This window comes from Diorhabda sublineata, chromosome 2 (genome assembly GCF_026230105.1).
Source record: "Diorhabda sublineata isolate icDioSubl1.1 chromosome 2, icDioSubl1.1, whole genome shotgun sequence".
Taxonomy (NCBI): Eukaryota; Metazoa; Arthropoda; class Insecta; order Coleoptera; family Chrysomelidae; genus Diorhabda; species Diorhabda sublineata.
In genome coordinates, this window is record NC_079475.1 from 32307536 (window position 1) to 32333443 (window position 25908).

Here is a 25908-nt window from a genome sequence, read left to right on the forward strand (position 1 = left end):
ACACCCAGTACTTTCGAAAAAATAATTTGTGAATTTTGATATAGAAAACTGAATTATATTACCCATCTTTCATTGTGCTCATATCAAATCCGTTTTTAATAACTTGTGTACGTTCGTCTATTAATATTAAACCTAATTTTGGAAGCCTTGCTGCTGGACAAAATACATTTTTCATTTTATAGACTATTTTTCATTTTTTCGTTGCCAAATTGTTTGATTTGAGGTCTCTTATGATTGAAAATCAGTTTTTAGGGTAACAAATTGACGTTTCGACCAATTTCCTTTTTTAATTAAATATTTTTTAAATAGATTTAAATGTTTTATTTCCTATATCATTGAATCCGCTGTTGTATACCAGGAAAAAAGATTTTTTCAAAAATTGCATGTGTAAGATACATATTTTATATTTTTCATATTATATAATTTTAACATTATTCACTACTTAATGCTATTTTTTTATTGCTATTCTTATCTCGTTAGCCGTCCGTAGCAACTTTCGTAGTAATAGAAGAGAGTCAATAACATCCGCTTGAATTTGTCACGTGATTTTGACCTTGACGTTAGAACGTGATGTTGAAGTTATTTCTCTTTCTGTTTGTTTGTTTATGGTGTTCTTTTGGATTTGCTCGTTTTCTCTCCGTTATTTTCTATAATATCGTCCATAAATACCGAATTACAAACAAAAGCAATAGACACGCCAAAAAGAATAACAAAATTTTTAGGTTAACAGCAGCAACGTCAAATTTATGAATAGGGTGTGGAATTTGCTACGAACGTCAAACGGAAAACGTTACCCACGAACGGCAACGTCAAACGGAAAGTCAAGTTTATGAATCGACCCTGAATCACAAATTAATAAAAGCGATAATACGGTCACATCTAAAACGTTACTCTGAATAAAATAATCTCCTAAACTAATCAATCCAAAGCTCATAATTCACATCATTTTGAATCATAAGAATTAAGATATGTAACATTCGAATTTTAGGTTATGTTGTAAACGTGTATATTTTTACGAAATCTTTTTTAATCTGTCGTCCTACTACGAATTAATCTACGAATAATTTTTTTCATTGAAGTGCTCAAAACCCATTATTCTAATTATGTTCGATTGTGCTCTTGTAAATTGGTAACGGATATAACCAACCACTACTAGAATCCCACCTCTATTAAAAACTGTAGCAATCAGCTGACTGACAGCTGTCTAATATCGATGACTTTTTGACCTTGGTTATAACGACTGTTGTGAAAAAACAAACAATTCGTAGTGTTGTGTATGTGTATGTTAGAAATGGAGCCAACAATAAATATTATGGAAAGACAAGGAAGTTGCTTACTACTTCGTTCCGCTAGTCAAAATTCATTAGATGAAAGTTCACAAAAACAAATCTCACAAATTCATCCTCACACAAAAGAAAGACCACCATATAGGAATCATATGCACACGCAAAAAGCATTCGATGTTATGAATTTAATGAGGAAGCAGAAGTTACTTTGCGACGTAGTATTGGTAGCTGGAGATGCTGAAATAGCTGCACATAAGATGGTATTAGCTGCCTGCTCTCCTTATTTCTACGCAATGTTTTCTAGGTAATTTACTAAATATTCTAATTATAACTATGATAGTTCGTCATTAAATAATCTAGTTACTCGCGTCTTTCACTTGAAATCTCATTTATTTTCATTATAATCTACTAATTTAATGCTTTTAAATCTTTGGTTTTATACATGAATGACTAATATAGAATACAACATTAAACTAAACATATTCTAGTTTTGAGGAGAGTAGGCAAGATAGAATAGTGTTACAAGAAGTTGATCAGCAAGCATTAATGCTCTTGATAGAATATGTATATACTTCAGAAGTTAGTGTAACAGAAGACAATGTACAAGTATTACTTCCCGCAGCAAATTTATTACAACTTACTGATGTTAGGGATGCTTGTTGTGAATTTTTACAAGCCCAGTTACATCCAACAAACTGTTTGGGAATTAGGGCATTTGCAGATTTACATGGCTGTTTAGAATTGCTGTCACATGCCGAATATTACATAGAACTTCATTTTTCAGAAGTAAGTGAATCAGATGCATGAGTATGTATGCTATTTACAGATATTTAGTAAAATCATTGTACTAATGCTAAACATATTTTTTCTATTAATCAACTTTTTATTATCTAATATTTGTTTGATATCATACATATTTGCTCTCAAATATATAAATTGATAATATTAGAAAAATTTTCTGATTTAAACTCATTATATATACATTGACATAGTGGGAAGATAATAACCAGATCATCATTATATTATCAGGCTAGTAACCTAGTCTGAACTTCTTCACATTATGATCATCTAGGTTTTGTGGACAGCAAGAGAGGGTTGGTACTAAGATAAATAAAAACGAATATTTATAATTGGATATGGCTTTATGGCGTTTGGATCAATATTTGAAGCATTCTTTCCGATTTAGCTACATCCAAAACATCTGATTTGGACCCTTTTTTAGGAGTAGAAAAACGTTGACCTCACAATTTATTTTCAATTTGGGGGAATAAGAAGAAATCATTGGGTGCCAAACAAGAACTGTACAGCATATTACCCATTAATTCCATGGTTTGGATGTTCAAAAACATTTGTGTGTGAGAGCTCGCATTGTCGTGGTGGAGAATGATTCATCTGCTGTGATTGGTTATTCTAGTTATTCTGAAAAAACAGGCGTCCATTGGATTCAAAGTGCTACATGCATAAACTTTTGTTGGGTTTGGCTCGACTTGAAAGTCCCATTCAGTCAATTTTGTTTAGTTTTTGGCTTCTATGCATAGATTCATAATTCGTTGTCTGTCATAATGTTATAGACAACTTTTGAAGTTCTGCAATTGAATCAGTTCAGCATTTCTTTGCACCAATCGATACAAGCTTTTTATTTGAGCGATTGTCAAATTATGTTAACAAATCTTTTTGACAGCTAAATGTTGACTAAGTTGGAATTTCTGGAACCGTTGGCGATATTCATACTGAATACACTGTTTACAACACCACTGCACCAACACACAATTAAACTGTCTGACACGCGTTTCAATAACCAAGTTATCGTCTTCAGAGACTGAAAGTAAACTAAAATCTAATAACTTGATTTACATGTTTTATACTAAATTAAATTAAATTTAAAAAGCACATAGCTCATTTGAAATATGGATGAACCGAAAAATCAGGTATTGCCAATCTCGCTGCCAGTAACAATCATGACATAAATATTAATAATATAAAATTGTTAAATAATATATGCATGGATGCATTTGAGAGTACTGAAATTGCTAGATGTAAGAGTAGCTTAAATAGAGACAAAGGGCCAATTCCTTACAGCCCACTCTATAGTTTAGTAGTCAAAGAATGAACGTGAATATTTCCGCCAAAAAGCTTTTCCTGTTGGAATTAATTTTCGTGGAAGAAGGTTTATTGGTGGCAAAATTTTGTATGAAACAGGTAAGTCAAGTTATTAGATTTTAGTTTACCTTCAGTCTCTGAAGACGATAAAAAAGACTATGTTGTTTAATGAAATGATTCTACAATGATTTTACATTATACAAAGATGTTATTTTATCAATTTTTTGTTTGAATAATGAAAAATAATGAATACAAGAAAAAAAGGGTAGAATCTGCAATTTGTATTAAAAAAAGCAATTAAAAAAATAAACTCATCCACGTGAACAAAAATCCAAAGCTTCGGATACTCCACTATATCCTTTGTATTGTACCTATTCACCAGTTACTTTACAGAACAATGCACATTTTCCATCTATCTATCCATCTACTTCGCACAATGTAAATTTACCACAATATACAATAAAATCTGTCAAGAAAACGTCGATTATTTCACAGTATTTATAATTAAACTAAATTTAACTGTAATAACTGCAGATTGAATTTATGCAATGATTACATTCGTTTTATTTTGTTAGGTTGTTGAATGTGAAGAATTTTTAACACTTTCGCATCTCCAAGTGTCAAAATTAATAAGTAGTGATAGATTGACAGTACCTACAGAAGAAAAAGTATTTGAATGTGTGGTGGCATGGGTACAAAATGACTTGGAAAATAGGAAACAGCATCTTTCTTCTTTAATGGAATATGTTAGATTACCACTTATGTCACAAGAATATTTGGTACAGAGAGTAGAAGAAGAACCTTTACTGAAGACAGATTTACAGTGTAAAGATTATATAATAGAAGCTCTAAAGTATCATTTGTTGAAAGGAGACAACAAAACTTCGTTTAGAACACCAAGAACTAAACCTAGGCAACCAGTTGGTATGTTTTGTTGGAAATTTTTAGATGTGTTTCTGTTAGGTTTATCTGAAATTTTCATTTAAGTTTTTTAGTTTAAAATTTTGAAAAATTTTTAAATAATATCTAAATAACTAAAATTATTCTGCTGTAAAGTTGTACATTTTTATTACTGTAAATATATGTGAGTCTTGAATGGTTTTCTTCATAAAAATAACTTGCTGGACGTCAAGGAATGTTACATTTTTAAAAATCTGGAAATTTTTTTATTCTTGTCATTTAACATTTTTTTTTAAATACTTTGTTTTCAAATTAAAATATCGAAACGATTGTAGTTGCTTATGTAGTTCTTAAAAACTATAATCTATAGATAAGTTGGAATTTCTGGAACCGTTGGTGATATTCATACTGAACGTACTGTTTAACCCAAAACTCACAATTACACTGTCTGGTGCGCATTTCGATAAGTAAGTTATCGTCTTCGGAGGCTGAAGGTAAACTATTTACCAAAAACTGCTTATAGAAAAGCGCGTCAGACATTGTAATTGTGAGTGTTGGTGTAGTGGTGGTATAAACAGTGTATATAGTACAATCAACAGAATTACCAAAAAGAAAATAATTTATTATAAAAACCAAACTATACAAACCAATTTTTACAATCAAAATTTATTGCAGACTTATTCTTATTAATATTAAATACCTCATCAAATATGGTTTCTGGATATTTAGCCATTCACAACCATGGTAAAAATTGAGATATTGAATGAGGAAGGTAAATGAAGATTAAACTTTTACAATCTGACTTAGAATTTTTATGTTTGTTATTACATTAAACAATCTAGTATAGTAACAGTTGAGTTTAAAAATACATACTTTGTTCAATAACATACAATGTGAAATATAATACATGTATACACTCTCCAACAAAATTAAACACATAAGTAACTTTTACTTAGGTTTCTTTTACGGTTTTTAATTTTTTGCCGCTCGATGTCGATTGAAGTTATTTTTTTTAATTCATATAATACAAAGTATGGGACCTATCCATGTAACTTGATGCAAATTTCAATATGAACCCTATAAAAATCGCAAAAATCGTAATCTTTCCCTGAAAAATATTTCTGCAGATGTTATGTTCATATACAAGTTTAAAGCATTCAGAAGGTTCCAATAAATGGAGAGAAATCAAAGAAAACCAGATCAGGCCGACACATATAACTGATGCAAATCAGAACCGATTGTTGTTACTTAAAAGCTAAACTGAAATAAAATCTAACTAACACATCACTCAATAAGTTGTGTGACTAACATTTTTTTGTCAAAAATCGATTTCCCTTCGATGCTGAACTTGTAGAAGGAATTGTGTTTTGTCTCAAAATAGTCGATCAAAAATAACAACGTGTTGATGATTCAGAGCAATGTTGTGACAATGGATGAAACATGGATCCATTACTTCATCTAGAATCAAAACTATCATCATCTGAATGGAGTGTAGACGGCGAACCACGTCCGAAGCGTCCAAAGACTGGGAAGATTATGGCTTCAGTATTTTAGAGTGCGCTTGGAATATTGTTCATTGACTACCTCCAAAGAGAGAGAAAATTAATAACGAATACTACATAGAAGTGTTGAATCGTTTGAATTCAAATTAAAGGAAAAACGGCCAATAAAAAACCACTGTTTCACCAAGACAATGCACTTATTCAAAAATCGATGGCAACGATGGTTAAATTGAACGAATTACACTTTAAATTGCTTCCTCGTCCACCGTATAGTCCAGATCTTGCACCCAGTGACTATTGGCTACTTATTCATCTCAAAAAAATGCTCGTCGGTAAAAAATTCAGCTCAAATGAGGCAGCAATTGCTGAAACTGAAACCCTAATTGAGGCAAAAGACAAATCCTTCTACAAGCACGGCATCGACAAATTAGAGAAGCATTGGATTGATATTATTGCTCTTCACATTGATGAATAAAATCGATTTTTAACAAAAAAATGTGTTTTTCTTAGTTATTCACAGTATTTATTGAGTGATGTGGTATTTACAATTCACTTTTCTCTATAACTATTTTAAAAAGATGGAATTTTGGTAAACAAAGTTGTAGTAAAAACATCAAACAGTTTTGAATAAACAAAACTATTTTTTTTTATTATTAATAATGGGAAATGAAAATTATAGACATTATAACTAAAAAATGTGGTTTATGAGACACTCATGTCCTAAGGCAACTTTTTATATAATTGGATAAGTAATTTAATATACATATATGATCTGATCTTTTTCTAAGCCTCTTGTTCTTTTCAGTACATTGTATCATAAATTTCTAATTTATCCATAGCATTCATCAATTTCTTCTGCTTAATTCCTAAAGTTTTTTAAAGTTTACTTTTTACTATAGAACATTCACATTTATTTGTAAAATTCATTGTTACGAAAGAAGTATTTCAATATACCAACTTTGGCACTACCTACTGTTTATAACTAAATTATGGATTATGGGTTGCTATCTACTTTTCTTTTCCGTATTTCCGTATGATTAACTAAAAATGTGCCGATTATAATTTATTAGTTGCTGTTTTTTTTGTTAATTATTTCCTCTATAGATCATTTTCAGCTTTGTTTAAACCATATTTTGCCGATCTGTAGTTTCGTTCATTTTAAAAAATATTTGATATGTTCCTAACCGAAACAGGATCTTAGCTTTTTTCTGATTATATCTCATAACTATAGTCACTGTTTTTGCAACTGCAGTTGCCTTTTTCATATACTCACCAAATGTACAACATTAAGAGTAAAGAGCAGATGAAATTTCTCTTAAAAAGAAAATCTATTATTTATTTTTATCAAAATTTACCTTCATTATTTTATATAATAACCATGTTTGGTGGTTAGGCAAAGCCTGGATTCTGGATAAAAGAAAATTTCTAGTTATTACTAGATCAGAAATGATTTTCACAAACCTTGGTATTTCGTGCAATAGAACACATAGTAAATCATACCATACCCAAAAAATTTATTCTCCATTATTTTTTGTTTATAATATCACATGTAAAAAACTTAATATTGAAATATAAACTTTTTTTATAAATTATTTTCTTTATAGAACATTATCAGCTTTGCTCAAACCATATTTGTTTACCTTTTGCTGACTGTAGTCTTGTTCATCTTAAAAAATATCTTGATATATTCCCTATTGAAACAGAATCTTAGCTTTTCTTTAATTATACATCAATAGTCAATGTGTTTGACACGAATCTGTTCCAAACATAAAATGTTTCAAACCAATTCTTTTTTCATTGTTCTTACGTCATACTATAATAGATAAGTTACTAGCTTTTATCACTTAGCTTCCGTTAAAAAGTGACATACTGTAAACTGCAGTTTTTGCAACTACAGTTACCTTTTTCATATACTCACCAAATGTACAACATTAAGAGTAAACAGCAGATGAAATTTCCCTAAAAAGGAAAATCTATTTTTATTTTTATCAAAGTTTACCTTCATTATTTTATACAATAACCCATATTTGGTGGTGCAGTGCGTGAAGCCTGGATTCTGGATCAAAAAAAATTTCTCCAGTTATCAGAAATTATTTTCACAAACCTTAGTATTTTTGCAATAAAACACCTAGTCAATCCTACCATACCCAAAAAATTATTTTTTTTTGTTTATAATATCACTTGTAAAAAATTTTACTTAATTATAAAATATAAACTTCTTAGTACTTAAAAATAATAGTAATTTGTTTTAGATATAATTAAGAAAATGACATATTTTTTTATTTAATCTAGGTTTACCAAAAGTTCTACTAGTAGTTGGTGGTCAGGCTCCGAAGGCTATCCGCAGTGTAGAAAGTTACGACTTCAAAGAAGAAAAATGGTACCAAGTAGCCGAAATGCCAACTCGTCGATGTAGGGCTGGGTTGGCTGTTCTAGGAGGCAAAGTGTACGCTGTTGGAGGTTTCAATGGTTCTCTGAGAGTTAAGACTGTTGATTTTTACGATCCAGCAATGGATGTATGGACTGCTTTTGAAAGCATGGAAGCTAGACGATCTACATTGGGAGTAGCTGTATTAAATAATTGTATATATGCTGTTGGTGGATTTGATGGATCGACGGGGTTAAATAGTGCTGAAATGTTTGATCCGCAAACAGGTAAATTTAAAAAGTTATTTATCCATAGTTATTAGCCAGACAGCAGTGAATTCCCTAATATAATATTATTATAATTACAACATACCGATATATATTTAGATATATTTCATCTGAAAATGGCAATAAAATTTCCAATTAATACTTTGTGTTACAAACTATTAATATATCAATATCAAAATAATGTCAAATAAAGAACTTTGACACTGAATTTAATTCTTTTTACTTTGGGATTATTTAATTACACTGAGACCACACTTATATAATTAAATTTTTTCTTTACCACAAGCTTGAACTTATATAACACTCACGACATAATACATCACTCATATTCGATGTGACCAAAGCAAGCCCATTACTCATTGAAAGTATGAAGAAATTTTGCTTGTTTACAATGTACTCAGTAAAAATTATCACTATTTTCATATCTAACTTGTTAATGCATTCAAATATATTGAATATTCAATACTAATTATGAAGATAAGTGATTGTACATTACACACCATTAAATTAATTTTAGCTAAGTTTAAGTTAGGTGGAAATTACAAGGTTTTATTTAGAAAATAGAGAGAATTGCTAAATTTTTCCAGGTTGGGATGGTCGAATTATTTATATTATGTTTTAGTGTATACAAGGTGTGATAAAAAAATATCGTGAATTATTTTATTTAATACAAAGTAATGTATAATAACGAGTATATGGGAAATTTAAAAAAAATTATATTCATGATCGACATACGTGACGATATGAAACTATGCGCTATTACAACATTTAACTGGCACTCATCAGTACATATTACATCACTTAATAAGTAGTATAACTAACACACAGATGGCGCTGCTATTGTCAAATTCATATGACGTTTATAAAGTACCAAGTTTCAAAAGACTATGTGTAAAATTTTATGACATTTCGATTGGTCAGAAAAAAGTGACAACCATTTAAGTGAAGCTACTTTTTCTTATTTTCAAAACAATTTTGTATGTTGATTTATCAATGTTTATTGATCTGGCCCCCAGTGACTACTGGCTATTGTCTGATCTCAAAAAAATGCTTGCTGGTAAGAAATTCAACACAAATGAAGGAGCCAATGAGTTTTTCTTAGTTCGTCACATGACTTATTAAGTGATGTGCTATTAAATATACCTTAAAAGACCTCGTTCCCCACAAAAGCTCATAAACTCGCTATAATTCGCGCCAACTCAGAGCTGGCCCGAAAGCAAGTTCATTTCTTTACTTTTAAAGAAACACTTCTTGAGAAAATAATTAGTTTGTTTATCTGACAACAGTATCTTTTGATTGAAGCATATGTTTGTATTTCATGTAGTTTCCTTTGAAAATGAATTCAAATTCATTTTTGTAAAAAATTTTCTATAAATTATATTAAGGTTCATTTTTTGCATGTCTATGAATAAAATGTTAATTTTTTGAAAGATCAATTATAGTCTTTATAGAATGATGTTCTTTACTTTTTGTTTCATTACTGAAATTAATCATATGCTTATAAAGCTTGTATAAAATTACCAAATCTTAGTAATTTCGCAATTTGTTTCTAGCGTTAAATAAGAATACTGTATATATGCAAGCGTCAAATATCATTTGGGTATTCATTCAAATGTCAGAAAATATATTATTAAAATAAATCATTTTTCATTTTCACATTGTGGAGTATAGTAAGATAAAGCATTAAAAGTTTATGTATTGGTATTAAATTTGTTATTCTGTTCTAGCAGTCTGACATTTCTAATCCTTTAGAAGAAACAAGCAACATTCTTTCCAATAAATTTGAAAAAACATAAGGAAATTAACTTCATATGCATTTTCTATAGTCAAGTGAACTTGTTTACCAGCATGTGAATTCATACGTGTCACTCGATCACAACCATTACAGATATATAGTTTTTGACGCGTTTTGGAAATTGAAAATTGATATTTTTCGATAAAACAGTGGAAAAGGATAGTCTGAAACAATTTCCAAAACTAAGTTAAATAGCTCATAGTAGCTTGATAAATCACTCTTAAATATGAATAGTCAAACAAAAATATCTGTTTAGTGTTCGATATTATAAATTTGCTGAATGTCAATACTAAAAGGATAGATTAAAGACTTCTTAGATACATATCATCAACGGGAATTTAGTTAGCACATTAAAAAGAACATATCCAGAGATGCCTTCAGCACTATTGATTCAGACAATAAGTTCAAAACTAATTTATTTGGAGCCTAATCGGTTTCTGGTTTTGTTTTACAATACATTGGTCATTACCTGATTCAAATGATAAAAAAATAAGTTAGAATTTTCTAGAAAAAATATGGTAAGGGAATAAACAATACGAGCACTTAATAATTTGAATTTAACCCCTATCGATACTAACCTATATCTGTTAGCTAGAGAAACACAGCTTATTTTTGAACAAAACGTTGCTAAGAGTCATTTTTATTGGTCGCTAATTTATTACAAATGGTTTCTGTTTCTATTTCCTGTCAACATACTTCCCTAATATACTAAAAACTAATCCAACATTGAAACTTTGTTTTTTAATGCAGAATACAAAGTTAGAGAAAGAAAAGTGGTAGCTTGTCAAAATTCATGGCCCTATCTGAGTCCCAAACAAAAGTTATTTAAAAATATGAGAGGCTGTGTGTGTCTAGGAAGTCTTTTTTTTAAAGCATATAATTTTAATAATGATACCATGTTTTTTTAGGAAAATGGCGGATGATAGCTTCAATGTCCACTAGACGCAGTAGCGTAGGCGTAGGTGTCCTTTACGGACAATTGTACGCTGTGGGTGGATACGACGGGGCATCTAGACAATGTTTAAGTTCCGTAGAATGCTACACTCCTGACACTGATACTTGGACTTCAGTTCCAGATATGGGCTGCAGAAGAAGTGGAGCAGGAGTAGGTATGTTAAATGGCACAAATATCAAAATATTCGTCTCATAATACTCAAATTTATAAATAATTCCCCAATCTACAATTTATCTCTAGAATTTGTACTTATCCATGAAAGTGTAAATCATCGATTATTATATATAAGAGCCAGAACATCGTCAAACATTTTCTAATATTCTGTAACTAGAATTGTACAAAATTCTTGTAATATATAACAAGTGGAGATTGTATGTAGGAGGGGGTCTCACTAAGTCAGTGTAGTCGTAAAAACGAGAGTATGTAACTAAATACAGAGTCCTTATCATTTTAACAATTTGGCCCTTCGAATACAAACCAAAAGGATATTTTAAAGAAGAAATTTTAAATAATAATCACCGATTTCAAATTTGAATAAATATGCTATTAAATTATTGAATTCAAATATTAAATTATATAATTTGACGTATTTCAACTGTTTCAACTAAATTCTTAAAATATTGAATATATTTCTGTAAATTATTTGGTGATGATACATTATCGAAAAATAATTAGTATACTCATTTAGATATCAAAATTATGTTAATTTTAGTTAAGAAGACTATTCAAAATGTGGAACGCCTCATGAATTGAATTAATAATAGAAATTGAACAAACTAAAACCATACCCGGAACGATTATCCAAATTAATATTCATTGCTGTGAATAACAAATGAAATGTTTTTATTATTTTTTTATAAGATTTGTATTCGTTGGGTGATTTAAAAAACACTGTCTCTACGTTCTTAATTTATTTAAACAATATTCACTATATAACTTATAAAAATTCACATATTACTAACATCCAACTATTTATTTAAATTCTTCGATTATTCCTATTTTGATCTATTTACCACGACTATTTATTATAAAATGAACTAAACTGCGCGCACAGAATCTTATTATAAATATATCCCAAAAGGATTCTAAAAGTTCTAAAAAATAAAGAAACAAAAGAAAGAAATAAACCGCCTGCTATAATAAAAAGTTATATAAAAAACAAATATCAACCGCCACTAAATTCTCAGTAAACTCCTTCCTGTGACATCTTTACTTTCAACTGTTTAACTACATGAATCAAGTAAGAGTGCCGGCTGGCTAGGTCTTCAGTTTGGATTAGAGTCGAAACGAGAGGTCGTTACACCACTCTGAAGAGACGCAACAACGTCGAAACTAGTCAGCGGTTACGACCCTCTCCTTGTTATTAAGAACCATTAGGGATGCCATTTTCAGCGGATTGTCGATGACATCACGTTCATTGGAGGAGATGTAATTCAGTATTCTTCGTGGTTTTATGCAGAAAAATAGTTGTTTTTGCAGCTATTTAAATTTATGTATCAAAATATTTAAATGAACGATTTTTGAAGAATTATGTAATATAAATAGGACAATCATAATATTTAGGTACATGTACGATGTAACTGTAACTAATAATTTATAATAATTCAATAATGAAATGAAATGATAGAAGCTCTTTAATTCTAAAGATATATTTCTTATTAGGTGTTCTAGAGGGTATTCTGTATGCAGTAGGAGGACACGATGGCCCTTTAGTTCGAAAATCCGTAGAAGCATATGATCCAGCAAAAAGTACATGGACTCCAGTTACCGATATGGCTATGTGCAGACGTAACGCTGGCGTTGTGGCCATGAATGGTGTATTATATGTAGTGGGTGGTGATGATGGCTCAAGCAATTTGGCTTCTGTTGAAGTCTACAACCCAAAGACTGACAGCTGGACAATGTTGTCAAGCTGCATGAGTATTGGACGAAGTTATGCTGGGGTAGCAATTATTGATAAGCCGATATGAAGGTTACCTAATGCTGGCAATGGTGGAGACCTGGGTAAGTTATAGACGAAATGCACTGTTAAGTAATTTGAATTCCAAATTGTTTATATTTTAAACTAAGAAAAAATATGGAACTCTGAACACAAATCGTAATAATACTCCCTAAGAAGTAAAACAAGTTGCATATGTTGAGGAACTACATTTCAATTTTAGGGGCTTTTCTCATATAGGTATTCTATTTAAAATCACATCTCAATCAATAGGTAATAAGGGACTACAAAATAATGATTATCGAAAAATCTAATCTGACCACTTAAGCAAACACGACTAGTTTGGTAATGGTATCTATAATAAACCTTATAGAAATGGATAATATTTCATCTTCAACCCACTTTCACAGAATACAAGATATCGGGTCATTTGAAACAGATTAAAAATAGAACATTTAGTTTCCATACACACCAACAGGAACCACTTTAACTATGTTTTTCTTAGATTTAGTGTGTAGTGCTTCAGTTAGTTCTTAAGTTTCTTTGGGTACCAGTGAATGTGGTAATTGATTCATTTTTCGTTCCTTGTCATTTTAATCACTCAATTAAGAGGTGTTCCACAGTTAACTTACTATTGCACATCCCGCACATTGGTATGTGATTTCCCGCTAATAGATAGTCATGTGTGATACGAGTATGTCCGATTCTTAGACCGGAGAGGTTCACTTGTTCATTTCTACTCATATTGTTGGAGTTATAGTCGTGATAATTTGTAACGGTTTCGTAAGGTTCGTGTTGGTTCTGATTTGCTATTCCTTTTCTTGAATTTTCTTCTTAAAAAAATGCTTTGAAATCGATATATACTATATAGTTAATCTTTACTGATTGGTTAGTATATGCATTTTTTCCTAATCCATTTACTTTCATTTCCCTCTATTCCGGTGTGGGATGGAACCCACATGAAATAAACATTTATCTTGTTTTTTTAGCAAGTTAGTAGCTTCTTCTTAATATGAATGGCAATAGGATAGTTGTAATATTGTTGGCAAATTGCCGTTAGTGAACTTTGGGAATCTGTTATTATAAGGATATATAATTCCTTAAGAATGGTAGTTCAGCAAAGTGGATAAATGTAATAGGATGGAGTACAAAGGATTTCGACAGGTTTTCGGAGTAGAAGGCGGCTCCAGTTTCATCTTGGTTTTTTGAAGCATCTGTGTATACCTTATAAAAGTTATCTTATTTACTTGAAGTATAGAGTTGTGTTTGGTAAGAAAGTGGTTGCTCTCCAGTTTTTTTAAATAAACTTTGGATGAGACTTCAAATTTCAAATTTTTTTAGAGAAATTATTTGAAGTGAGTCTATTTAAAATATTTTGAAAGCACTTTGGAATAAATTGTTATTCTAAACGGAACACCCTAGAAATTCATATATTTTATGATTTTTTCTATAATTTTCATATTTGGCAATGCTAAACATAAATTTCATATAAGAACATGGTACTTGAAACAATCATTAGCCACTAACAATGTGATCTAAATAGAATATTCTGAGAATAAAATCCAAAACCTAATGAACGTTTGGTCTATATCAATATTCTTTCCTTATTTGATGTTTGATGTTTGTTGCACAGTATTTTGACAATAAAAGTTATAGCATTGGTGCTCAACTAAAATAAATACTTCTGATGACTTGAATGAAAATTATTTTATGATATATTTTTAGGTGAAAAGCATATTGACGAAAATAGTAACGCCGAAGGCGCTGTTGGTTACGAAACCCAACAATTTCAAGAAAACATCTACGAAACGATTTGCAACGACAACAACGATCCCAATGCCAGCACCAACCTTACCTCGAATCAAAACGACACCGAAAATATTTATGAAACTATTGAAGATATTCAGACTGCTCGAGAAAGATTATTTGCTGAACTTCCTTACGATTCTAATATTGACCAGCCGAGTTGTAGTAGTACTTATGGTCGTATCGGAAATGCCTACGGGCGTATCGATGTAATAGGTCATGGTATAGGCCGCATCGAACGCCATCTCTCTTCTTCTTGTTGTTCTATTAACAATAACCATAACGCTATAGAGAACCTTTATGGGACCAAAGATCATACGGGAAGAATTAGTAAAGTGTCTCTTCAGTGGTTATTGGCTAATAAATGGTTACCTCTTTGGATTGCTAACACGGAAACAGGGAGGGATTATAGAATTATAGATTTTCTAATAGCTCAAGGTCTTGATAAAGAAGATGAGGAAGAAGGTGATCCTAACGGAGAAGGGCACGGTGGGAACAACGTCAATGAACAATAATAGGCTTTATATACATATATCTCAATATTTTTTTTTGGCTATTTATGTGGATTTTGAATAATTACTGCGAGTCAAAATTTATTTTTACATGTCACAAAGAGTGCAAAATTATGTCATTATTTTAAAGCAAATGAATTTTTATTTGAGGTCATTTTGTGGATGTGGCAATATTGTAGTTGAAGATTTTGTGATTGGAATTAATATTTACTGACTATAACTCAAGCTAAAAGTTTCTAATTCGTTGACTATAACAAACTTCTATTACGAAATTGTTTAATAAAAAAAGTATAATCAAAAGGAATGTCTGTCATGTTAACATTTTCTTATTAGTGATCAAGGACATACTCAATTTTTCTTGTTGACATATTCACTAAAATTATTAATAAAGTTACTAGATTTGTTTAAATATCATACGACGTTTTGACAGTCCAATTTCTTGATAACTATACATTTGACATGTATGATATTTGGCAGCTACAAACCATCGAAACTAATGATTATATTTATTAGAAAAAGACACCCCAACATTTTTTTTAAATAGAACTAACTGTATAATATAACATGTTTTTATGTTTCAAAAAAAATCCACAACAATTGTTAACATGCTCTTGTGCAGTAATGTCAGTGGATGCCATTAAATGCGCGTATAGTTTGAAACAATAAATACATAATTTTATTAAAAAACATAATTAAAACGCATCCAAAGTTATGATATAATGTTCAAACCTTGTTAAGATTTCTTGTCCTACATGATGCTGTAATTATTATTGATGTTCTAATCTCCAGATTGCTTATTGTATCCTTTAAATAATTCAAGTTAGTGAAGATAGTGACATCTAAGTTGGAATTTCTGTATCCGTTGGAGTTATTCATACTGAACGAACTGTTTACACCAACACTCACAATTACACTGTCTTACGCGCGTTTCGATAACCAAGTTATCGTCTTCAGAGACTGAAAATAAACTGTAAAGTTTACCTTGTGATGGTGGTGGCGGTGTAAACAGTGTGTTAAGTAAGATTGCGACATAAATCTCAGGGAAAGAAATCTGTGTAATATCCAATTATTGGGGTCGTCACACCAGTTAAACTAATCCATTTTTTAGGAAATCTGTTAGCAAGGTATTCTTCAAATTATCCAAAAAGCGCTCAATGCTCAATTTTCTGCTGCTTATTGTTTGCCTTTCATTTAGAGGAATGTCTTCAAACAAAGTTACTAAATTATTTTGAATAGAATCCAAGTCTCTCTGCCCTCAAATTCTTAGATATTTCGTTTCTCACATCTACTTTGGATATACTTGTGACCATATATGACAATTGTAGCTATTTAATTATTATGAAATATACTTGTTATTGTTATTCCTAATTTTTGTTCAAGAAATCGAAGTAGATCTAAAAACAATTCAAAATATTTATTACATTGTCATCTTCCTGAGGTGTCTTTTGCCGAGAACCTGTTTTGTTTAGAAAAGACCCAGTTCACAGTGTTCGTTCAAAATGAGCAACAGTACTTGTGCTTTTGCTTTTTTTCTTGCTCTTTTAGGAAATCGATTTCTATATAAAGTAAACACAAGTTTTAATTTTTACACATTCTTCATAAGTAGTATGTTTACTTATTCATTGCTAAAGTGTTTTCACACTAGACTATGACTAATAATTAATGACAGCTCTTGATTAACTTTATACAATAATGAATGAATGAAAAACGATTTTGTGCTTTGACATTTCTAGTTGTTGGTATTTCCTGATGTATTCGTATCAGTAGTTCTTTATTTTAGTATAATCAGGAGCATCATCAGATCTAGAAGAAGATGAAACGCCTACATTGACTTCAGTAATCTGATCATAGTCATTAGCATTTCCTGGTGTAGAAGTATTAGTTGTTTGTTCTGAAGCATCATTGGTACTAAAAAAAGTGGTAACATTTTCATTATGTTCTTTTTCAAAAAAATTTACGTCTATTAATGTGTTGGGGTCATCTGTAAGATATCGATTTAAATTACGTGGTGTAAAAGATTATCATGAAATACTCAATTTATAAAAGAAAACTTCGTGAGAGATGCTGTATAATAAAATTAAAACATCTATCAATAGAGATAATTTAAGTAAAAATGTTGATACGAAAAATTGTGTTTAGTGGTTGGCAAAAAATTAGAAATTTTCAATTGATATTTTATTCCAGTAAAATGTTTTAATTTATTTTAACATTTTCGTTTTTGCTCAAATTTCGTCCTCATTGTTTTCAGGGGTAAAAATAAATTTTTATTTCAATCTAAGCATAATAATCCACTTACGCCAAATTCAAACAATAAGGAAGCGTCTGTCAACAAATCAAAATACAAATATTGATTTTCGAATAATGATTTTTATAGTTACAATTTAATATGACAAGATCTGATATTTGAAAATAACTCTCTGGAATTTATTTTATATAGTGTTATATAGGCGAAAATATCAAGATTCAATCTTTTACTTATTAAAATTCGTTCAATTATTATATATAGCATTATTATTATGTTATGAGGAGGCTGTTTCTTGAAATAATACTCACAATCTTCATCTTAGAAGTTAATACAGAAGTGATGAACTTGATTTAAAAGATTCAAAAAGACACACACTTTTTTTTGTCTCTATTTTTAAGGTTATGCAAACCTCTCTTAACTCATTTGTAATGCAGATGTTTTGTATTAATTTATATCAAACTTTTTTCGCTGTATTTCCTTTTAAAAGATTATTTTGAAATAACACGAGAATCAGTTCCAGCATTGAAACATAAAAATATCTGGAATGTCACCAATCAAAGAAGATAAGATTTATATTACATACAAGTAACGTTACTCTATATCCTCTAAGATCTATTTTGCTTCTCATCAAAGCTACCCGCTTTGTAAGACCAACTACAGCTCGCTCTCTACTTCCAGTGTCTGTGATGTCTTCGATGAAGTCACGTCCGTGTTGCTTATACATAGCATTTTCTATAGCTGTGGTCAGGAGTTTCTTCCTTTTTCCTATAGAATCTGTACTCGTCATATTCTAGGTTTTGTCTCATTATGTGTTTTCTAGGGCGGCATTGTTCTGTAAGAAACCCGGTAAGAACGTGTAGCAAATTTTTAAATCTTACAGAGTGAAGTTCTATTGAAATGATTCAGTCCTAGAAAAATCCACCAGAGCAATTCTCTTTTGGATTCTGTCAATTCCTGAAATTCTTTTCTTGTAGATGCGTTTTTCTATACTGTAAAAAGGTCCGGGGGCAGTAAAAGGCTTTTTTGCGCTTTTTTCTTCAAGTCTTCTTTTCCCTAAATTCCTTATTGACCGGGAATTAGTAATATAGTAGCTTAAGCCCTGGCTGCGAGAATGGATGACTATGCCGCATTTCTTATAGTTTCTTTCCAAGATCAAACATTTTTCAATAGCAAGTAATTCTGGCTGGAAGGTGGTGGCATGAGATCTTAGCGGTGGTAAACTTTTCACCCACACTATTTCATGTTATTTCTATTGATAGCTTAGCAGTAAATCCCCTTTCCCAATCTCTGTTTTTATTAAAATCATAGTAAAATGTTTAGTTTGTCAATTTTCTTATCATTACATCACTGGGGAACTTCAATAAAATGATACCATTAATTGCCGTACTAAATTCATATTTTTTCAGTAGAAGCAATATCTCTTTATTTTATATGAATGACAAATCAATTTCTGAATGTAGTCTAAGTCCTTTGCTTTATGTAGGTCAGGTGATAGTGAGTATTATATTTTTTTAGGTATAAAATTATTCAAAAACTGTGATATAAAATATACTGGATGGTATATGGCTGTAATTATTTATTTCCTGATAAGATGCAGCTTGTAATTTTCGCCTATACTTTATTTGTATGTAGACATAAACAATTGCGTTAAGTTTTATCGAAATTTTATCGCTGCTGTAATAAAGTGTATGAAAAAACAATACAAATTTGAGTGTGACTTTAAAGTGACAAGAATCTTTTGTTCTAGTTGTGGTATAATATATTTGTATTTATTGTATTTTACCTTATTTTGTGACACATACTGTATATATGATATAATTTCCTGTATCAGGTTATTACTAGTAGTATTATTTTTTCCAAAATTATAGTTGTAAATCAACAAATCTGTTTATTTTTATTTCTATTTGGAAAAGAGATGAAGAAAAATGTTTGGCAATAATTTCCAAAATGTTACTTAGCAGCAGAATCATATATTTTAAATTTTGGTAAGTAACTAAATATTCAATTTCACTGAGCAATCGTAAACTTTTTAACTGTGATCACTCAGTTGAGGGTGGCAAGCAGTGGAAATTAGTTAAAATTGATTCAAGTTGAAAAAGATGACAGAGCTCATGAAATTTTAAAATTTGTCGTATGTTTATAATGTAGTGACTTGGAAAACTGTTTACAAGTTGTATAACGATTTAGATAGTCCAGGAACGTTCGGGACGTCCTTAGACCTAAAAAAAAACACAAGGTGCAATAATTAGACAAAATTGTTCCTTCAAACATAAGATAACTATTTGAGAATTTACAAAGAGGTCTCAAAACTGGATCATAACCTTATTTATCATGGGATGCTTTCTTTCGTTTTCTCACATCTGGCTTCATCACCATATTCCTCACATTATTATTCAGCTGGTATCCCCCGGAAGTACTCCGCACTTGGTTGATTACAATCAAGTTCATTAACTTCAGTGACTCCTATAATTTGGTTCGATTTTTTTTTTGCTTTTTTGCAAGAGATTGCTGAACATACCCTTCAGCAGTATTCATGGACCTCCAATCTCAGTATTGCTATAAACCAAGAATGTCTCCTCCAGAATTTGCAAGTAAACTTGCAAAGGCTCTTCTGAAACTATGCTCAGTATAATTTGAAGTTCAATAGTTCTGAAATTTTTTTAGGAATTTTAGCAATAGTATTTTTTCCAATGATACATTTTTCTGCTCTATCGCAGACAAATAAATATATCTGATCTATTTTAGGGCGTAGCGATATATATTTTCTATAAATATCAATATAATTAGAGCTATTCCATGACGTCAAGTTTACCTTTCCTTCTCTAAGAACGAAAAGTATCACCTGCAGGGTGTGGAAATTATGTTTGGCTCCTGTGTAATAGACTGGGGCTGTGTATGTTAAAATAGGTCTTATGTATTGTTTACTGTGTTTGTAAATTAAAGGGTAAAGTCTCCCATTGCAATCTTAGCTGTTTGTACTTGTTTCACAGTGGGAGTGTTTGCATTTGTCTTTTCTTGCACCAAGTACCTCAGGTACTTTAGGGTACTATTTGGAAGGATGGTTTGCAATGCTGCGATTGCAATGAGCTGCTTTCCCTAGCTATACGCCTGAGTAACAACTACTATGTTTTTGAGGCATTTATAGCTAGTTTATTGTTTTTGAAAAATAGTAAAAATTTGGTGTTTAATTGTGTTTGGATGTTTTTCAATGCTTGATCGGGATGTTTCGCCGATGCTACAAAACGAGTGTCGTCAGCATACATGGCTGTTAGGATCTGTTGAGAGGTGGGTAGGTCATATATGAAAAGAGATTACAACAAAGGTAATGAAACTGACCCTTGCAGTACTCCAGCATTTATGGGGTATGGTCCCGCCATGCTTTCGTTATTTTCAACGTAAAATTTTCTATTTATCAAATAGGAATGTAGAACTTTTATTAAATAGTTAGATATATTTGAATTGATCAATTTATAAATTAAACCCTCGATCCATTCGGAGTCAAGTCTTTTTGAATATCGATTGCGATCATAAATGACTTGTTTTTGTCTTGGAAGCCTTTTCTAATGAAATTAAAGATTTTTATTTGAGCAGTCGCAGTGTGACCACCTCTGATCCATACTGCTCGGGAGGTATAATTTTCTCTTTACAAAGTTTTACAATCTTTTAAAAATTATTTTGTCTATCACGTTTACAATATTATTTAGTAGGGATATAGGTATTCACATAACATGGCTGTTTATTAGCTTTGATAATGGGTACGATGTTGGCAATTTTTAGTATATAGGGGTAGTGTCCTGTTTTAATAATATAGTTTGTGATGTGTGCAAGTAGCACTAAAGCTTTTTAGGTAAATTTTTTATCAAGATATTGGCTATGCCATCCTGGAGCTGTTTTGTTTTTTAAATGGAAAATAATGTTATAGATTTCCGTACAAGTTGTTACGTATTTTGAGTTAGGTATGTTTAATGTCTCTAAGTGGTTTTGTATTGCTTTGGTAATATTGAGTATATGGCGTGTTGTCTACAAAATTTTTGAGGAAGTCCACTCAAAATTTCTCCTCAAATTCCATCATGTTCATTTTGTTGATTTATAAAATGCCAGGCAATATCACAGAAGGGATTATTTTCTGACTTGAGTTTATTTAGAAATGATGTTCAATTTCTATTCTATTCTATTTTTATATTCTTTAATTAAAATATTTATTGTGTGTTGATACTGTTTTAAAAGAATTTTATCGTTTTCTTGATCAGATGTTTCCCATCTTTTGTGTATTTTATTTTTATCATGAATTATGTCAGTGATGTAGTCAGGGAGGGTATCATGGATTTGGGGTTTATGTTTAAGAGTAGTGGACTGGTTTTTGGCTGTTATTTTTATTTCTTGTAAGTTTGCAATGAATTTATTTGAGTGTGCTGGATTTTCTAATCTGTCTGTGATTTGAATATTTTTATGTATAAATTTTCTCAATTTGACCAAGCTTGTGGTGCTGTAGCTTTGAATATTTTTTGTTATCGTATTGTTTACTTTATGTAAGAGTTTTAGTTGGATAAGGGCGGGATCGTGATCGGATTTTATGTCTTTATTTTGTAAAGTATGCATAAGGGAAGTGGGTAGGATCGTCAGTACAAAATATGTTACAGTCAGAATTATCGCAGAAATTTAGGAGAGTACTTCAATTTTTCTTTGGATATTGATCCCATTGAGGGTGTAGGCAGTTTAAATTCTGCACCAACAAAAGTTTGTTGTGAATTTTTATAGTATTAAATGTGTTTCCCATATGCTCAATTACAGAATTGTTTTGTTGCAAGAGTTGAGAATTTATGCCTTTTTTGATCAATAATACGATACCGCCATTGCATGCATCGATGGGGCGGTCTTGTCTAAAACGGCGATATATTTTATTTTTAGTATTTAAGTCATTTGAAAAGCTTATGTTTTATATACAATTGTTGTTGTCATTTTTTTCATTGATCTATTGCAGGGCAAATTACTCCATGAAGATCTTTGAAATATTTTTCAATGTATAAATAGTGAAAATATCATTTTTCTTAACGGGTAATACTCATATTTCAAGTACAAAAATAATTCAAATTACAGACCCAGATAGGATAACAATACGAATGCTCTATGACACTTCCCATGTGATGTTAACATCATTCTCAATTTCTGAATTGAAAATGAGATTAAATTTGTTTAAAAAATTATTAATTATAAACTAATAATTACATACCCACTAACATCGATTTGCGAAGCTCTTCGTTGAAACCTTATAAAACAGAAATAGTTATGAACATTTTTTTAATATGTCTATTCTAATATCTCATTATTTTCAGCTGGTACTGTAATATTTAGAATATTGAAGCGAACAGCAGATTTTTCAGTGCCTAATACAGAAAATGTACCACAATTTCAAACAAAGCCTTTACCACTACCTAAAAGAAGTAAATTATTTTTGGAACACAGCATGAGAGAGCGAGAGTCAGCTGTTGGTAAGTATTCTGTATAATTTTTAAATTTATTAATTTGTAGAGCAAAATAAGGGGCTAACACTTTAATTAAATCTTTAAGGAGATACAAATTTCTAAATAGATTAATCGAAATTTTATATATCTGCTACGCTTCCACTTTTTCGAGACACTAATCTGGTTTTAAAATTATGTGTTGTAGATATTCACCAAAGTTTCCAAAAAGATTTATTGAAACTAAGATTAGATGTTGCTAAATCTCTACTTCAGTATAAATCGAATGAAAATGAAATTGCAAATTTCAAAGGATATTTAAAATTATCGGCACAGGTAATAATAATCTCATGAAGTAAAAAAAATTTTTATTTTCATTATTTTGTATTTGCAGGTCTTGGGTATTGGAACGAAGTTTACCGTAATTTTTACACTAGAAAATTTAGATTCTACTAAACCTTTGAACGGAGTTTCGATGGTTTTACATGTGAAACCAGAGAATTATATTTGTTCAAAAAATAGAGTATTGGTAATGACTTTGAAATCTATAATTGAGTAGTCCATTTGCATAAACTCTCAATCCATTTTTTCAAATTATCAAAATTTTTTCAAATGTGGCAAAATCATACAATTTTTTCAAACAAAGATGAATAATATATATTTCATAGGAAAATATATATTTAGTTTTTTTTTTGGATTCAATAGGTTTTGTGAATAACAGGTTTTGGCACTGTACTATCGGCCATTTTCAAATTTGATTCAGTTCCAAACTATGTTGTATATTAGTAGGTATAAATTAGTATTATTAATATTAATACTTAATTATAAGAAAGTTCAAAATCACTCTCTTCAGTCAATATTCTTCCATTAGTACAAAATCATTTTATTCGACATATGAGTAACCAGAAACTGTTAATGTGAAATGATTTTTGGCCCTAGTTGAATCACTGTACAAAACCAAGAGATATTTTTTCTGGATTTTCCATCACAATTTGTTGTTGAAGCATGCGCTCAAGGTCTTCAAAATCTGAATTTATTCAATACTTCCCCAGCAATAACTATTTTCAAATGATTTGTACAATTTTTCATAGCTTCACTCTTTAGAGAATATTTTTCAATTTACCGAGTCTTCTCTTGGCTCTGGAGAGATTACATCTAATTCTATGAATTTTTCGCAGTCTTTGGTTACGTCCTTCCAGCAAAGATAAGATAACTTACTCTAACTTATTTAATTTAGCCTAGACGATTTCGGTAAAGAGAAATTTATACCTTTTTTTGTTTATTTTCATACATTTACTGATGATCCTTACACATGTTGTAGAGTACTTTTTTAAATTCTAGACTTGCATCTTTATAATAGGACTGATGAAATGTCTTGAAATGACTCTTTGCAGCGAAGAATACTGTTTTCAACATGTTCATATGTTGGGAATATAGGAAGCTCTTTAGCTCTATGCTATAGGCTCGTTATATGTCTAACTGTAGGATGCTATTGAAGTCTTGTTCGAACTAACAGAAACGAGATTAATTTTTATTTTGAAAACATTCTACAATAGGCCTTATGAATATCTCTCACGTTCTCACTTTGTTTTGCTTCCATCTTGTGAGAAATCTTTTCCTCTTTCTGGAGTTATTTTCCCCAAGGAATTCTTCCACATTATTTTTGAAACTATGCTCAATCAAACATAATAATCTATAATAAGTCGAAGAATATCACAATAACTGATCTGCATCTGTTGGCTTGTTGACTATATTGCAGCAATTCATTATAACAGATTTTTTTTACAGATAAAACTTAGGCATATTGAACAGGTTTTACTTCTGAAAACGATATGAATTTAACAAGTTTTGGAAAATTAATTGACTTTCAATTTAGTTTTTAGGACAATTAAAACAGCTTTAAAAACTTCAATCTCGTTTTAAATGATAGATAGTAACAAAGCAGTATCAAGGAATATCAAAATCTCAAATTCGAACATATACAGATTTAACAGGTTTTGATAATGGGCTATTCAATTATAGGACATTTTATGGGTGACCGTTTTATTATAATCACAATCAAACGAAATATTTAAAAATGTTAGTGTGATAAAATGGCAAATCATTTCATATACTAGCATACAAAATATGGATTAACCTTTCAATAATCTTTGCAAAGTGATTTGCAGCAAATTTCATAATTTACTTATCCATAAAATGCTTAATCTAAAAATAGGAGGACTAATTGAAATTATACTATATTTTATATTTTTAGATTCCACTTTTATTACCAGTGTCTTCATATAAAGTAAAAGTGGGGATACAAGAAGTTATCCATGAGGATCAAATACACGCTTCTAAGATGGGAGAAGTATGTGTCATTAGAATATTTATTATTCATGAAAATAAACCACAAACTCAACCATTGTTAGCTGCAACAGTGACTATGCCTATGTCTGACAACTCACTTGTTTAAAAATCATTGTTTTTCTAACGTTAAGATATTTAGCGTTACATGTTCTAAATAAATATTAAAAGTACAAAATGTGCCTCATTTCATTATATCTTGAAGTAAAACGGAATTATTTAGTTGGAAATAAGTAAAAATAAGTACGAGTATATTAGCAGTATAAAAAAATTGAATGAACTTTAATTAAAAATTTATCCTCACGAATTGAAGGAAATTCATTCAACACAAAGAATCAATATTTGCGATATGCACCTTAAACTAAATGAAACTGACCCTATTTTGAAAAAAATTATCATTGGTGATGA

General features: G+C 30.3%; 2 protein-coding genes across 2 annotated transcripts in view; both read left to right on the plus strand.

Moving 5' to 3' along the window:
• The window catches only part of LOC130453151 (Bardet-Biedl syndrome 1 protein homolog), a 36911-nt gene extending 11233 nt beyond the window's left edge, over positions 1–25678 (plus strand). The window contains exons 7-10 of the mRNA XM_056792758.1: positions 23029–23184; positions 23363–23490; positions 23549–23683; positions 25409–25678. Coding sequence (XP_056648736.1) covers positions 23029–23184; positions 23363–23490; positions 23549–23683; positions 25409–25609 — 620 coding nt within the window. The 3' untranslated portion in view covers positions 25610–25678. The remainder of the gene's footprint in view (positions 1–23028; positions 23185–23362; positions 23491–23548; positions 23684–25408) is intronic.
• On the plus strand, positions 1195–19578 carry LOC130453150 (ring canal kelch homolog). The gene is made up of 7 exons (XM_056792757.1): positions 1195–1590; positions 1775–2072; positions 3962–4310; positions 8081–8443; positions 11147–11347; positions 12856–13197; positions 14858–19578. The coding sequence occupies exons 1-6, from the start codon at positions 1277–1279 to the stop codon at positions 13161–13163; spliced, it is 1833 nt and encodes a 610-aa protein (XP_056648735.1). The 5' UTR covers positions 1195–1276; the 3' UTR covers positions 13164–13197; positions 14858–19578.
• Positions 25679–25908: the final 230 nt, after the last annotated feature.

What these genes read in the sequence shown, in the direction of transcription:
- LOC130453150 (XM_056792757.1), top strand. Translation starts at nt 1,277, where the DNA reads ATGTGTATGTTAGAAATGGAGCCAACAATAAATATTATGGAAAGACAA. An exon ending in TTCTACGCAATGTTTTCTAG is followed by an intron (nt 1,591 to 1,774) that starts GTAATTTACTAA and finishes AACATATTCTAG; the next exon opens with TTTTGAGGAGAGTAGGCAAG. An exon ending in TAGAACTTCATTTTTCAGAA is followed by an intron (nt 2,073 to 3,961) that starts GTAAGTGAATCA and finishes TTATTTTGTTAG; the next exon opens with GTTGTTGAATGTGAAGAATT.